The sequence below is a fragment of the Cervus elaphus genome, chromosome 20 (assembly GCF_910594005.1).
Source record: "Cervus elaphus chromosome 20, mCerEla1.1, whole genome shotgun sequence".
NCBI lineage: Eukaryota > Metazoa > Chordata > Mammalia > Artiodactyla > Cervidae > Cervus > Cervus elaphus.
This window is the reverse complement of record NC_057834.1, coordinates 72,295,028-72,310,912: the sequence shown is the minus strand read 5'-3', so window position 1 is coordinate 72,310,912 and position 15,885 is coordinate 72,295,028. Positions and strand designations below refer to the sequence as shown.

Genomic DNA, 15,885 nt, shown 5'->3' with positions numbered 1-15,885 from the left:
CCTGGATCCAATTCCACTTCCCTTTCCTGTGTCATAAAAGCAAGAACTCAAAAGGCCTGTTATTTGGGGGTCAGATAAATAGGATGGAGGAGTGTTTGTCTACTCTGTTGTTTCATGAGTTTTTCCTTAGCTTTCAAGATAGAGCATGAGGGTTTGGTGAGGGGACAAACTACACACTTGGGGGCACCATACCAGCAAACAGATGTCCTGAATCCAAATCCTCTGTGACCTTCAGGAAAATCTGTCCAGAAGGAAAAAGAGAATTTGGTTTAGGCATTCCCAGTCTCCAAAAAACCTAACCCAAGCTCAGTTCTGTTGGGTATTGCTTCATAATGGGAAGAGAATATATTATGACTCTTTATCTAAAAACATATTCTTCTGTAAATATAGAAGTGTGTGCACATGGTGACCATAGCTATGTAAAATATGCGTGAGTATGGATGAAGGCAGGAGGAAATAAGCCAAAAGTGAAGACAGCTGCTATGCTTGGGCAAGGAATTATGGCTTTTTGCTTTCACAAAATTTCCCTTCTAGACTTTTGTGTTAGACTTTGGCAAGGAGCTACTTCTCTGATGCCTGACAGAAACCAGCGGGAGTCTCTGCCTCACCTCTTCCAGGGGAGTGTCAGAAATTCCAAAACTGCTGAGTCCCAGGTCAGCCAGCGTCTCCTCCAGCTCTCTGAAAAGGCTAGCATATGCTCTTTGTTTGAAATTCTTATTTGGAAGAAGGAAGATAAGTTCTTGACCAATGCATTCCACCAGCTTCGCCTCTGGAACGTGGTGGCAAACCATATCCGTCAGTTCATTCACATCCCCTAAGACAAGAAAAAGGCTGACATCAATTCTGTTTTCCAGAAGCTGGAAGACAGGGAGCTTACCCAGGTCCCCTACTTTCTTCTGTTTTGCGTTTGAGGAAGGCCCATCTCCTTCATCAGTAGTGACTCTTGTGGAGGAATAATGCTCCATCATGTCTATTTTTAACTTAGTTGACCCTGTGACAGGCACCGAAAGGGAGGTGGAGATGGAAGCCAACTCCCCCCAAATCAGCTGTGTAACCTTGGGGAGCTCGCATAACATTCCTGTGCCAGTTTTCTCCCTTGTTTGATCAAATGTTCTGTTCTTTACTAGCCATGGAACATCAGGCAGGTCATACCATAGTTTCTTCATCTGCATAAGAGAAAAATAGTGGTACCCATATTATTGTTATGTGTGAGGCTTGGATGAGTTAATTTACAGAAACCACTCAGAATGCTGTGTCTGGCCCATAGATGAGTGATAGCTGCTCTTCTTATCATGAACATCATCTCAAGTAAGAAAGCTCTTGTCATCAGTGTTGCTCATTCTTAATCACCACAAACCTCAGTCAAAATTGCTTTCATTTTTCTGGTCTGGCCAAAGGGGTGTGTGTGTGTGTGTGTGCGTAAAGTTGCTTCAGTAGTGTCTGACTCTTTGCGACCCTAAGGACTGTGGCCTGACAGGCTCCTCTGTCCATGGGATTCTCCAGGCAACTGTGTTGCCACGCCCTCTTCCAGGGGATCCTCCCGCGTCAGGGACTGAACTCACTTCTCTTATGTCTCCTGCACTGGCAGGCAGATTCTTTACCACTAGCGCCACCTGGGAAGCCCCGAGGTATATGGGACTTGACCAAGAAGTAAACCCGGACCTGGTGACCAAGCTAGATGAGAACCCCACTTCCTACATCACACACCCAGGCCTGGCCTAACTTTTTGGAGGACTGCACCACTTCCCTTGATTGCATCTGCCTTCTCAAATAAAAAATCCCAGCTCACAGGAAATGCAGAAGGAGATTGAGAAGCTGTGGAGAAGGACCAGGGGATGGAGTGCAGGAAGCACAGCATGGGGTAAAGGGAAGTATCCAGTACCAGGTATTTACCTGACATACTCATGCAATCAGAATTGAATTTTATGCATGAGCATATGTTACTTTAAAATTAAAACTCTAGGGGTTTCCCCAACAGTCCAGTAGTTAAGACTCTGCCTTCCAATGCAGGGGGCACAGGTTTGAATCCTGGTCATGGAGTAATATCCCACATGCTGCAGGGGACGGCCCCAAATTAAAATAAACAAATAAAAAAACTTGTTAAAAATCTAATTAAAACATTTAAAGCATGCATTTAAAGAGACAGTTCCCTAGCATACTGTTCTGAGAAGCAGGTCAAAGGGTAAGGGATTCTGGCCACCCAGAGCCTAGCTCTTCTGTGTTTTGCAAGCAACCCTCTCAGAGTCAGGATCACCCAGTGAGTTCTCTTCTTCCTCTGTTTCAGAAATGACTCATGTGGAGGGATTTCGTGGCTTTCAACCCAAATCCTTCTGCCTAGCTGGACTGGAAGGCTTGTTTTATGTCAAACATGTAAATGAGACTCAATTGTCTACAGTTCCAGATGACTTCATGCAGGGGCTGGAGGGCTCCTTGTGGGAGGAAGCAGCTCTGCCCTAACCGCTCTCTGGGGGTCACGTTCATTGTTCTCTGAGGAAGGAAATCGAACCTGAAGCTGCTGGATTCCCAGGAATTGTGTCTTAGATGTGTGTGTCAGCCTTTCCAGAAGTGGTCCTTCAGGGCGGCAGGGCTTTCAGCGTCTGGCAAGGGGGTCTGCCAGTTTGTGTGGTTTGCGAGTCTGTATGAGTGGAAAGCCTCCCAAGGAGCTAATGGGAATTGAAATGATCTTCCTTCTCTTATTTGGGGCACAACAACTTACTGTGCTTCCTTCCCACTATTCACAGCATCCCTCTTCTATTCAAAGAAAATAAACCTTTATTTAGAAATAAAGTAATAGTTAAAAAATTTACCCCACCCTGCAGGCTCTGTTTCCATATTGACTTTGGGGGGTGTGTGTGTTTCACTTCAGTTGTGTCTGACTCTTTGCAACCCCATGGACTATAGCCTGCAAGGCTCCTCTGTTCATGGGATTCTCCAGGCAAGAATACTTGAGTGGGTTGCCATGCCCTCCTCCAGAGGATCTTCCCAATCGAGGGATCCAACCCATGCCTCTTATGTTTCCTGCTTTGGCAGGCAGGTTCTTTACCCCTAGAGCCACCTGGGAAGCCCCAGTAATTAAACATATTCATTTCAAAAAAATTGTTTGGAAAGCAGGGAGGGGCCTACAGCCAGGCAGACTAGGAAAAAGACACAGAAATGTTCTCAGAAGATATGTTCGTGTTCACCACAGGTTCTGTCAGCGCAAGAGAGGGTGAGAGAGTAAATATGATGCAACTCTGGGCATTTTCCCTCAGCTTTTAAGCATAGTGCATAAATACTGCCTTGTTTTCTTGTTTCAGATTTTAGTTAGAAAAATATCTGTGCTTAGGAAACTTTGTCTTTTCTTTAATAAGCAAATACTTTCCCCTTCATTAACTTGGACCAGCACATAGGTTTAGTTTTGTTCCTACTTAGGAATATGGGGAATATGGTGTTCCAATTGTGAGGACAACCCCCTCCCCCTCCCTTCTCTCCCACCCAGCACCCCCCACCCCCCACCCCAACCAGGGAAGGATGAGAGGCAGGCATTAGCAGAGAACAGAAAGAGCTTGGAGAATAGAAAGAGCTATTGACAAGCACTCTGGGGCCAGGAAGTCAGGTCCTACATCACGAGTGCTTCCACAGTGAGAGTCTCTGTTTTGCATCTTTCTGGAGGTGGAGGTGCCCCTTATAAGGTTTAACACACTGTATCTAATCCAAGGAAGAAGCACTCAAAATTAGGAAACTGAGAGAAAATCTGGGAGTGTAACAGGGCTATGCCTTAACCCACAGATTTGGCATCTACACCATGTAACCCGACTCTCTGGGGAAGTTCACTGTGAGGGCTGTGCATCGCCGAGGCTCACAGGGCTCCAGCTGGCACCTTTGGAAGACCTCCTCTCCAGATACTGAGGAAAGTGGCTTGGATCCAGGCAGGCGGACCCCAGAAATGCAGGCTTAGTATGGGCAAGGGCGAGGAGTAAACAAAGACTGGGTTCCTCATTAAAGGGAGAGGGCCTGTAAGCCCAAGACTTCAACTTTCTTTGGGAATGGAGGAGGAGACAAAAACTCAAAGAAGATGAGCAACTGCATGACCGTGAGCCTGAGAAGCACACAGACTGTTCTCTTTGCTCCCATTGAAATGCTCGACAGCTGGACACACCAACAATACCCGGAGATGATTGCCAGACCAGGACCAAGGTACCGCCTGCTTGAGTCCTTACCGTCCAAGACTTGTTCTGGAGTTACCGCCTCAGCACAGGCTGGACACCTGATGGAGAAGCCCTTAGACGCACAGCTGCAGGCCCCCTGCAACAGACGGACGTCAGTCATTTCTACAGCACCCCCCTGACGTCCCCCATGCCCACTGCTGTCACCGCCACGCTGCGTTTCTCACATCTTGTGTGGTCAGCACATTCCTCTTCACTGTTTTAATCTATTACTTCATCTGAGCATTCTGAGGGTGTGGCTGTCTGATTTTGTTCTGAGAGTGTGTGAATCGGGCACGGAGACAACACTGAAGGATTCCTTTGGCTTGTCATCACTTATGTGACAGCTGTAGGTCAGCCCATGCAAGACTTTCTGCTTCTCCCTCTCCAGGGATGCACACTGGGCTGTGGAAATCTACCCAGGACTGGAAAACCCAGAAGCAGCCAGACACCTAAACTACAGGGCTGAAGGTGTAAATAATGCTATAATACAATAAAACCAGCATGACAGGACAACTGGAAGGTGAGCAGCGCCTTTTTAGGAGCCCAAAGCACATTTATCATACTTTATCTCATTTATCTTTACCACATCCCCGGGAAACAGAGTGGGCAATTATCAGCTTCACTTTCTATGTGGAAAAAACCCAACAACAATGAGGAATTAAGGAATCTGCTTAAGGCGACACAGTCTGTTCACCTTGAAGCCCACACTTGAACCTGGGATTCTTGACATGCTGAGGTGGTTTCTGCTGGTTGGCATTTTTTCGCATCACCATTCTCAGGTTACAGTTACCAGGGAAGTTTTTTCTTAGCTTTCATTTGCCAATGAAATTTGGGTTTAATTAGCGAACATAAATGTTTGAATGAAAAAAGGAAGCTTGAATAACCACTGTCTTTTAAACAGTGTAACCCTGCAGAATAAGTCATTCCCTTCCTTCTATGTTGCACGAAACCACATGTGTAGTTTAGGATTCTGGCCTGTAATAATTTCAGGTCCTTTAAGCTAGTTGGTTAAAGCATTTCTGTAGGAGAGTTCAGAATGTTCTTTTATCAAAATCTACAAATGGTTCCAGAAACAAAGAGGTCAGTTCTGCTGACTAGAGTCTGATTTGGGTAGAAGTGTCTGGAATGACGTTCTTTCTCACCCAGGACAGGCTCTTTCCCTGGACAGACACAAACCTCACAGCCTCTTCCTTGGCTCTGAATGGTCTTCATCTTGCGCACCAAGGTTAAGTAGAAGCCTGTGCCAAAGCAGTTCTTCAGAAACAGTGGGGTTCCAGAGCAGTAAAGCCGTCCTTGGGATATGATGGCAATGCGGTCCCCAAGGATGTCAGCCTCGTCCATGTGGTGAGTGGACATGATGATGGTTCTGCCTGCAAGGTCAGGGGTCAGGGGAATTATCAGGCAGGCCTGGGTATGGATGGGAGAAGGTGTATAGCAAACTCCATATTCCATGGGTTACAAAACTGGGAGTTAATAAATAAAAAGAAGTATTCTGCAATACAGTCTGGAATATTAGAATAAAAAATAACAATAGCTACGATTTTATAGCATCCTGATATTTTAAAGCACTATTTTATAGAGTATTTCTTCCTTAGCATAGGACCTGATGTGAATAAACCACTATGTATGGGACATATTTACCACTGTCAGTGAGTATCTATTGAGTTTATAGTATATTCTCTGGATCATTAAGTGCTACATTTTTCATCTCCGCAAAGAACACACACACAGACACACACACATACACACACACACTCACACTTACACTCTTTCCTACTAGATATGAGATGTCCTTAAAATAAAATGGTATTGAGGATTCCAGGAAGGCAAATACACCACAGGCTTAAACCACACCGTTACTTTTACGACGCCTCTGCTTGCTGTCTTGTCTGGGTCTGTGCATCTGGTTTCAGGTGCCATGACAGAGGAGGGACCGTCCCATTTTGAGATATTTCCATCCACAGCACTGAATATAGGCTCATCACCCTCACAGGGTGGTTTTTGTAGATAATTCGGGTCCCTTTGTCAAGGGGGAATTTTACTTAGAGCTGCTCCCATTGTTCCAGGCAGAAGGGTTTTGGGTTGAGAGAACTTTCTAGAGCATTTTGGGAAGTAGGCTGCTTCATCAGTAATTCCCTGCTTATATTTGGGGTAAAAAAAATCTCAGGAGGCTTCACCTGGAACTTAGACTCCCCAAGCCAGTGATAATGCCACATCTGAGTGTAGTAGTGGCTGTTACTACACTGAGTTGCAAGATGCCAGGTGTAAGAGAGTGGAGCGCACACATTCAGCCTCAGCGAGAGCACGTGATGTGCAGTGGCCATTACCTGAGCGATACTTCAGGAGCAGGTCCCAGATTGAGCGACGTGAGTAGGGGTCCACCCCAGAGGTGGGCTCATCCAGAACCACCACCTTGGCATCTCCCACGAAGGCAATGGCCACGGACAGCTTCCTCTGCACGCCACCTAGACGGACAAGGTGGCGGGGTCACGGGAGCTGTGGACGATGTGAAGGAAGGGCCCAGGGCTGACCACATAAGGAAGGTACCTTAGATCCAGCAGCAGCTTCAAGCTGCCTCCTTAGATGTCCACAGTGTTCAGAACACTAGTGGTTCAGGCCTTATGATGCAGAACAGAAAATCCCTGCCTCCCAGGATCAGACCATGTGAAGACTGTTCCCACATTTTTAGTTCAAACACATAAACCTCAGGGCACATGCAGCCCCGGCTGCTGCAAGATAGTGTTCTATGTAGAAAGTAATCCAGAGGTTGGTTTCTCTTACATGCTCAGAATAACTTTATAGATTATTCCAACCCTTAGGAGCTCTCCTGTTACAAGTCTAAGAATATACGTGCGCACACGCGCACACACACACACACACACATATACAAGGCCCCGTGCACTGGGAAACCATGGATTGGCCATCTGAAGCCCTTTTTCCGATACCAAGCACCTGATAGATCCTGGGCCTCTTCGTTCCTCTTGTGGTGGAGGCCTGTGTCCTCCAGCATGGCTTCCATCTCTAGCTGGGCCTCGTCCCAGGACCTCCCTTTCAGCTGTGCGTAGAACAGGATGTGTTCAGCCACAGTGAGGCTATGGGGATGGCGCAGTGAGAAACACAATGCACTCAGCATTTCCACTTGTAACAATTTACCTCATAGAGATAATTAAAGATGAGCACAGAGATTTAGCAGTCACAGTGCTCATCGTGGTGGTGTTCATAACAGAAAAATGAGACAAGATACTGATCCTACCAAAATATCTGACAGCTTAAATAGCACATTATACAATGGAATAGTACCTATACATTAAAAATTATTTTATAGAAGAATACATAACAGCATGAAAAAATGATCATGATATCTTAGGTTTAAAAAAGCATTAAAATAGCAGGTTACTAAATGGTAAGCAGAGTTTTATTCTTTTATAATTTCAAATATATGTATAGCTATAGATGCATAAGAGAAAGGTTTGAAAAATTATATATCAAAGTGTTAACAGTGGTTTCCTATGGGTGGTAAAATTACAGGTGATTTTTAGTTTCAATCTATATTGCCTTCCTTCCTGTGATCTCTCCTTCCTTTATTCAATGACTACATATAATTTTTTATATAAGAAAAGTTTGGGAAAAAAAACAACTGAAAAGCTTCCTCAAAAGTCAGCTTTTAATGCCGGCTGAAGAGGAAAACAGGAGCCATGGTCCCCTCTGTGTGTCCCCTCATGGTCCCCTCATGGTCCCTGAGAACGACCAGACTTCTGGGCAAGTTCTAAGCAAGGGGCCCCAGGACCAGCCACCCTGACAGAGAGAAGGCAGCGCCGGCCTCCTGAGCAGGAAGACCTCAGCACTGAGCAGGAGAGGCACAGTCTCATGTTCTGAGGGCCCTTCTCAGTGCCAACAGGACAGAGGACCCCAACTGTGGGGGAAGCCACTGAAGAGTATGGCCTCTGGCCCCAGAGCCAGCATCCCTCAGCTGCGCTCTAGAGAACATGTTAGGGGAGGGCAGGGTGAGGTTAGGGCACCGGGAGGGTCTCGGTTCCTGTTCTGCTTACTGGTGGAACAGGATGTTGTGCTGTGGACACATGCCAAGGCTCTGCCGGATAGCATCCAGGTTGGTTTCAATGTCCTTTCCCCCAACAAGCACAGTCCCGGATGTCGGTGGCAACAGACCGGTCACGATGGATCTGCCAAAAGCAGGAGTCAGTGGCTGAGAGCCTGGCCTTTAGGAACACCTTAGGACAGCAGCCTCCATCCCAAGGTCAATGAGGACTCTCAGTAATTCTACCTGTGCCTTTCAGTTAAACCCAAACCATCACTAGCGGCAGGAACCAACAGTTTCCCAGATAGGGCTTAGCACCAGTGTGTACTCAAGACCCCCAGGAGGATGAGTACATCTGCCTTCCTTCTGGGCTTCTCTTACATCCCAGTACTCACAGGCAGGTGCCGATGGGCCTCTGGGATTTCCAGCTGCAGAATGCGCGCTTACAGCCAGAGATCCCTCCCTGACTCAGCCATCACAGCTCCTGGCGCTGTGGAGGCTCAGTTAAAGGTATTCAGCACATGGGTTGAGTTTTGCCTGATATCACCATCACAAAGTGCAAAGTCTTGGTGAGAAGCCCAAGCATTCAACAAGTATTTGTTAATTAGTTGATTGAACTCAGGCCTGGGAATTCTCACAACAATTTTGGATCCAAATTAAGAACAAGCCCATCAGCACCGTTAACTTATTTTTGTAAAATGGGAAATGATGACTCTCACTTCATGGGGTATTTTGTGAGGATTAAATACAATTATTGCCTCTAAAACGCTTAGAACAGTGCTAGCATAAAGGAAGAGTCAAAAAAGTTATACTACTTTTATTAAGCATTGTGTTCCAGCCCCCAGGTGATGCTGCGTTTCTCATGCATGAAGTAATATGGTTGTGTTCGGGGTCCTCTGACCATATTAGTTAACACGGAGAGAAATAAGATGGGTCAGTGCCGCTCCTCCCAGCTTTGTCCCTGAGTCAGATACAATCTCAGACTCTCTGAACTTGTCTGTTGATCAACCACTAGAGGGAAACAGAACCAAGTGGAATGGCACCAGCCCCACATTCCACTGGCACTGAACCCGCCCTCAGAGAACATTCCAATGCAGGGTGTACACGGCTGTTCCTTCCTGGGGCTCAGCAAAAAGCCGAAGGACTTGATGAGTGCATTCACATGGGTTCCCTGCCCCTTGAAAGGGCCGCCCCTGCTCTTCCTTGGGGAACTATAGTTGGCCATGTTCTCTTTACTGCAGATGGTGCCTGGGTCCCTTAGAAAAGTCAGGGGAGTGTCCTGAGCTGAGGCCTCCATGAAGAGCCTTCATCTTCCCTGAACTGGGTTTTCAGTTGCTCCCCTTTTTATTATTTTGGATCCAAAATTGTGGTGATAATTCCCAGGAATGGGTTCAATCAGTTAATTAACAAACACGTGCTAATGCTTGGGCTTCTCACCAAGACCCTGCCCTTTGTGATGGTGACATCAGACAAAACATGGGCCCATGTGCTGAATACCTTTAACTGAGCCCCTGGAGCGATGGGCTTCCTGGTGGCTCAGACAGTAAACAATCTTCCTGTCGTGTGGGAGACCGGGGTTCGAGCCCCTTGGTCAGGAAGATCCCCTGGAGACTGGAATGACTACCTACTCCAGTATTCTTACCTGGAGAAGCCCATGGACAGATGGGCCTGGTGGGCTATAGTCCATGGGGTTGCAATGAGTCGGACATGACCAAGCAACTAACACTTTCACTACAGCACCAGGAGCTGTGATGACTGAGTTGCAGAGGGATCTCTGGCTGTAAGTGAGCATTCTTTATGTATCCTTTTCTCCAGAGCTACCACCAACCCTCATAGGTAGGAAAAGGAATGCTCTTTGAAAGTAAGTAGTACTCTACAGGCTTCTCAGGTAATGCAAGTGGTTAAGAACCTGCCTGCCAATGCAGGAGACTTAACAGATGTGGGTTTGACCCCTGGGTTGGAAGATCCCCTAGAGAAGAGCATGGCAACCCATTCCAGTATTCTTGCCTGGAGAATCCCATGGGCAAAGAGCCTAGGAGGCTACATTCCATAGGGTCACACAGACTTGGACACAACTGAAACGACTAAGGCATTCAGAGGGTAGCCATCTATCAGAAGACCATGGAAACCAGATGTAAGGAATCCGCTCCATCATTGCCTTGGTTTGCACATGGACGGGCACATTATCCCTGTGTGGAGAAGTTGATGCTGTAACTTAGCCTCTAATGGGACTGGGGAATATTTTTCTCAGAAGAGTCACTGAGAAACCATGAGGGATATTTCTTAATGAGGGATAGAGAAAAATCTGGCAGTGTAAGATGGCAGAGTAGAAGGATGTGCGCTCATCTCCTCCTGCGAGAACTCCAAAACTACAACTCGCTGCTGAACAACTGTCGACTGGAGAATGTTGGATCCCACCAAAAAAAGATACCCCACGTCCAAGGGCAAAGGAGCAGCACCAGTAAGATGGCAGGAGGGGTGAAATCACGCTTAGAATCAAACCCCTTACTGGCCAGAGATGCTCAGAGGGCTCAAAAAACCCTTATGTGCACTAGGTCCCAGAGACCCCACAGAGACTGAGCCAGAACTGTGTTTGAGTGTCTCCTGCAAAGGTACAGGTGAGCAGTGGCCTGCCGCAGGGGGCAGGGGCTCTGGGTGCAGCAGAGTTGGGTATGGCATAAACCCTCTTGGAGGAGGTTGCCATTAACCCTGCCATAGAGCCCCCAGAACTTACACAGGACTGGGGAAACAGACACTTAGAGGGCACAAACAGAACCTTATGTGCACCAGGACCCAGGAGAAAGGAGCAGTGACCACACAAGAGACTGACCCAGACTTGCCCGTGAGTGTCTGGGAGTCTCCAGCAGAGGCGTGGGTCAACAGTGGCCTGCTGCAGGGTTGGGGGCACTGAGACCTTGTATGGGACCTTTCGAAGAAGGTTTCCATTATCTTCATTACCTCCACCATAGTTTGGCCTCAGGTGAAACAACAGGGAGGGAACATAGCCCTCAACAGACAATTGGATTAAAGATTTACTGAGCATGGCCCTGCCCATCAGAACAAGACCCAGTTTCCCCCTCAGTCAGTCGCTCCCATCAGGAAACTTCCATAAGCCTCTTATCCTTATTCATCAGAGGGAAGACAGAATGAAAACCACAATCACAGAAAACAAGCCAAACTGATCACATGGACCACCGTCTTGTCTAACTCAATGCAACTATAAGCAATGCCATGTAGGGCCACCGAAGGTGGACGGGGCGTGGTGGAGAGTTCTGACAAAACATGGTCCACTGGAGAAGGGAACGGCAAACCACTTCAGTATTCCTGCCTTGAGAACCCCATGAACAGCATGAAAAGGCAAAAAGATAGGACACTGAAAGATGAACTCCCCAGGTCGGTAGGTGCCCAGTATGCTATGGGAGATCAGTGGAGAAATAACTCCAGAAAGAATGAAGAGATGGAGCCTAAACAAAAACAACACCCAGTTGTGGATGTGACTGGTGATGGAAGTAAAGTACAATGCTGTAAAGAGCAATACTGCATAGGAACCTAGAATGTTAGGTCCATGAATCAAGGCAAATTGGAAGTGGTCAAACAGGAGATGGCAAGAGTGAACACTGACATTTTAGGAATCAGTGAACTAAAATGGACTGGAATGGGTGAATTTAACTCAGGTGACCATTATATCTTCTACTGTGGGGCAGGAATCCCTTAGAAGAAATGGAGTAGCCATCATAGTCAACAAAAGAGTCTGAAATGCAGTACTTGGATGCAATCTCAAAAATGACAGAATGATCTCTGTTCCTTTCTAAGGCAAACCATTCAATATCAGAGTAATCCAAGTCTGTGCCCCAACCAGCAATCCCGAAGAAGCTGAAGTTGAACGGTTCTATGAAGACCTACAAGATCTTCTAGAACTAACACCACAAAAGATGTCCTTTTTTATTATAGGGGACTGGAATGCAAAAGTAGGAAGTCAAGAAATACCTGGAGTAACAGGCAAATTTGGCCTTGGAGTACAAAATGAAGCAGGTCAAAGTCTAAGAGAGTTTTGCCAAGAGAACACACTGGTCATAGCAAACACCTTCTTCCAACAACACAAGAGGAGGCTCTACACATGGACATCACCAGATGGTCAACAGTGAAATCAGATTGATTATATTCTTTGCAGCCAAAGATGGAGAAGCTCTATACAGTCAGCAAAAACAAGACCGGGAGCTGACTGTGGCTCAGATCATGAACTCCTTATTGCCAAATTCAGACTTAAACTGAAGAAAGTAGGGAAAACCACTAGACCATTCATGTATGATCTAAATCAAATCCCTTATGATTATACAGTGGAAGTAACAAGTAGATTCAAGGGATTAGATCTGATAGACACAGTGTCTGAAGAACTATGGGTAGAGGTTTGTGACAGTGTACAGGAGGCAGTGATCAAGACCATCCCCAAGAAAAAGAAATGGAAAAAGGCAAAATGGTTGCCTGAGGAGGCCTAACAAATAGCTGAGAAGAAAACAGAAACTAAAGGCAAAGGAGAAAAGGAAAGATATACACATTTGAATGCAGAGTTCCAAAGAATAGCAAAGAGCCTTCCTCAGGGATCAGTGCAAAGAAATAGAGGGAAACAATAGAATGGGAAAGACTAGAGATCTCCTCAAGAAAATTAGATACCAAGGGAACACTTCATGCAAAGATGGGCACAATAAAGGACAGAAATCGTAGGGGCCTAACAGAAGCAGAAGATATTAAGAAGAGGTGGCAAGAATACACAGAAGAACTATACAAAAAAGATCTTCATGATCCAGATAAACACAATGGTGTGATCACTGGAATGCAAAGTCAAGTGAGCCTTAGGAAGCATCACTACAAACAAAGCTAGTGGAGGTGATGTAATTCCAGTTGAGCTATTTTAAATCCTAAAAGATGATGCTGTGAAAGTGCTGCACTCAATGTGATAGCAAATATGGAAAACTCAGCAGTGGCCACAGGACTGGAAAAGGTCAGTTTTCATTCCAATCCCAAAGAAAGACAAAGCCAAAGAATGTTCAACCTACTGCACAATTGCACTCATCTCACACACTACTAAAGTTACGCTCAAAATTCTCCAAGCTAGTCTTCCAGATGTTCAAACTAGATTTAGAAAAGGCAGAGGAACCAGAGACCAACAGCCAACATTCACTGGATCATCAAAAAAGCAAGAGAGTTCCAGAAAAACATCTATTTCTGCTTTATTGACTATGCCAAAGCCTTCGACTGTGTGGATTACAACAAACTGTGGGAAATTCTTAAAGAGATGGGAATACCAGACCACCTGACCTGCCTCCTGAGAAATCTGTATGCAGGTCAAGAGGTAACAGAACTGGACATGGAACAACAGACTGGTACCAAATAGGAGAAGGAGTATGTCAAGGCTGTATATTGTCACCCTGCTTATTTAACATATGCAGGGTACATCATGTGAAATGCCAGACTGGATGAAGCACAAGCTGGAATCAAGATTGCTGGGAGAAATATCAGTAACCTCAGATATGCAGATGACACCACCCTTATGGCAGAAAGCGAAGAAGAACTAAAGAGCCTCTTGATGAAAGTGAAAGAGGAGAGTGAAAAAGTTGGCTTAAAGCTCAACATTCAGAAAACTAAGATCATGGCATCTGGTCCCATCACCTCATGGCAAATAGATGGGGAAAAAAGGAAACAGTGAGAGGATTTATTTTTCTGGGTTCCAAAATCACTGCAGATGGTGACTGCTACCATGAAATTGAAAGATGCTTGCTCCTTGGAAGAAAAGTTATGAACAATCTAGACAGCATATTAAAAAGCATATTACTCTGCCAACTAAGGTCTGTCTAGTCAAAGCTGTGGTTTTTCCAGTAGTCATGTATGGATGTGAAAGTTGGACTATAAAGAAAGTTGAGAACTGAAGAATTGATGCTTTTGAACTGTGGTGTTGGAGAAGACTCTTGAGAGTCCCTTGAACTGCAAGGAGATCCAACCAATTCATCCTAAAGGGAAATCAGTCCTGAATATTCATTGGAACACCTGATGCTGAAGATGAAACTCTGATACTTTGGCCACCTGATGCAAAGAACTGACTCATTGGAAAAGACCCTGTGCTGGGAAAGATTGAAGGCACGAGGAGAAGGGGACAACAGAGGATGAGATGGTTGGATGGCATCATCAACTCGATGGATGTGAGTTTGAGCAAGCTCCGGGAGTTGGTGATGGACAGGGAAGCCTGGTGTCCTGCAGTCCATGGGGTTGCAAAGAGTCAGACTCGACTAAGTGACTGAATTGAACCAAAATGACTTAGCATGCAAGATGGAGGGCATGTGATGGTAGTGGTCATGACTTTATCACCACCATCATGATAGAAATGCTGGGGATGTTGGGGATAGGGGGACCAGCTCACAGCATCAAAGACAAGAGACGATCTGGTTCTTGCACACATGGAATCTCCACAACTTGGTTTCCTTGGAAAGTCGCTTCGGCTTTCTGGATGTCCCCTTCCTTGGCACCAAGGGGGCAATGAACTTACTACTCCACCTCTCTCCAACTTCATGATCTAATAAAATGATAAATGTGAGCAAGCTTTGAAAACTGCAGTATACTTTACACTTTTCTGGGACACACTTATATAGAACACATTTTTCTCACTAAACTTCTGTGGGAAAGAATGAGAAGTTGCTTAATCATGTCCGACTCTTTGCAAACCCGTGGACTATAGCCTGCCAGGCTCCTCTGTCCATGGGATTCTCCAGGCAGGAATATTGGAGAGGGCTGCCATTTTCTTCTTCAGGAGATCTTCCCGACCCAGGGCTTGAACCCGGGTCTCCCACACTGCAGGCAGCCTCTTTACCTGAGCCACCAGGGAAGCCCTGGAGTGAGAAAGAATAGACTGAAGCTAACAGAGGAAGAAGAGACCCAGAAAATGACCAAAGACTTACAAGGTAGTGGTTTTCCCTGCTCCATTGTGACCGAGGAATGCGGTAATCTGACTTTCGTAGAAGGTTATGTTCAGACGGTCCACGGCTGGCCTGCCATAGGGCTCAAATATCTTCACTAGATTCTTCACACATACTCCGGGAACCAAGCCTGGAAGCTCACGTTCAAAGAAGCAGTCTTGTTGGAAAAAATGAACATGATGTCACAATGCCTTCATGTACACACAACCCAAGGTTCCTTGTTGAGACCATTGTCTTTTGTACTTATGGCTTTAACTATAACTTTATAACAGTGACTACAGAATAATAATGGTAATAATAGTGTCTAACATTTGTTGAGCTGTTACTCTGTGCCAGGCATTGTTTCAAGTGCTTTGTATGGATTTCCTCATTTCACCCTTAAAACAGTCTTAGGAGAACAGATATTACCGTGCCATTTCTACAGATGAGGAAACCTAAGACACAGAGATATCAAGAGTCCAATCAAGGTCACATGGTTTATGAGTGGCAGAGCTGGGATTTGAATGCAGATGTGCTCATTGTCTATATGGAGAGTTAGCCCTAAGTTCAGCCTTTAGTCCCAGGCCCTCATTTCTGAGAGTCTGCATGGGATTTCCTCAGGAACTTCTTGGAAAAACTCAGGCTCCTCATTCTCTTTCCCAAACAGTGTTTTCCTTCAGACTATCTTATGTCCATTCTCCTAGTCGCCTTGGCTCAC

The 15,885-nt window shown here is 45.8% G+C and overlaps 1 protein-coding gene across 1 annotated transcript in view; it reads right to left on the bottom strand.

Moving 5' to 3' along the window:
• ABCA4 (ATP binding cassette subfamily A member 4) overlaps window positions 1–15,885 on the bottom strand; it is a 150,722-nt gene that overhangs the window by 43,017 nt on the left and 91,820 nt on the right. The window contains exons 19-26 of the mRNA XM_043878203.1: window positions 15,171–15,345; window positions 8,237–8,368; window positions 7,140–7,279; window positions 6,515–6,652; window positions 5,364–5,557; window positions 4,200–4,284; window positions 609–814; window positions 193–241 (exon numbers count right to left, since the gene is read on the bottom strand). Of these exons, the coding sequence (XP_043734138.1) occupies window positions 193–241; window positions 609–814; window positions 4,200–4,284; window positions 5,364–5,557; window positions 6,515–6,652; window positions 7,140–7,279; window positions 8,237–8,368; window positions 15,171–15,345 (1,119 nt within the window). The remainder of the gene's footprint in view (window positions 1–192; window positions 242–608; window positions 815–4,199; window positions 4,285–5,363; window positions 5,558–6,514; window positions 6,653–7,139; window positions 7,280–8,236; window positions 8,369–15,170; window positions 15,346–15,885) is intronic.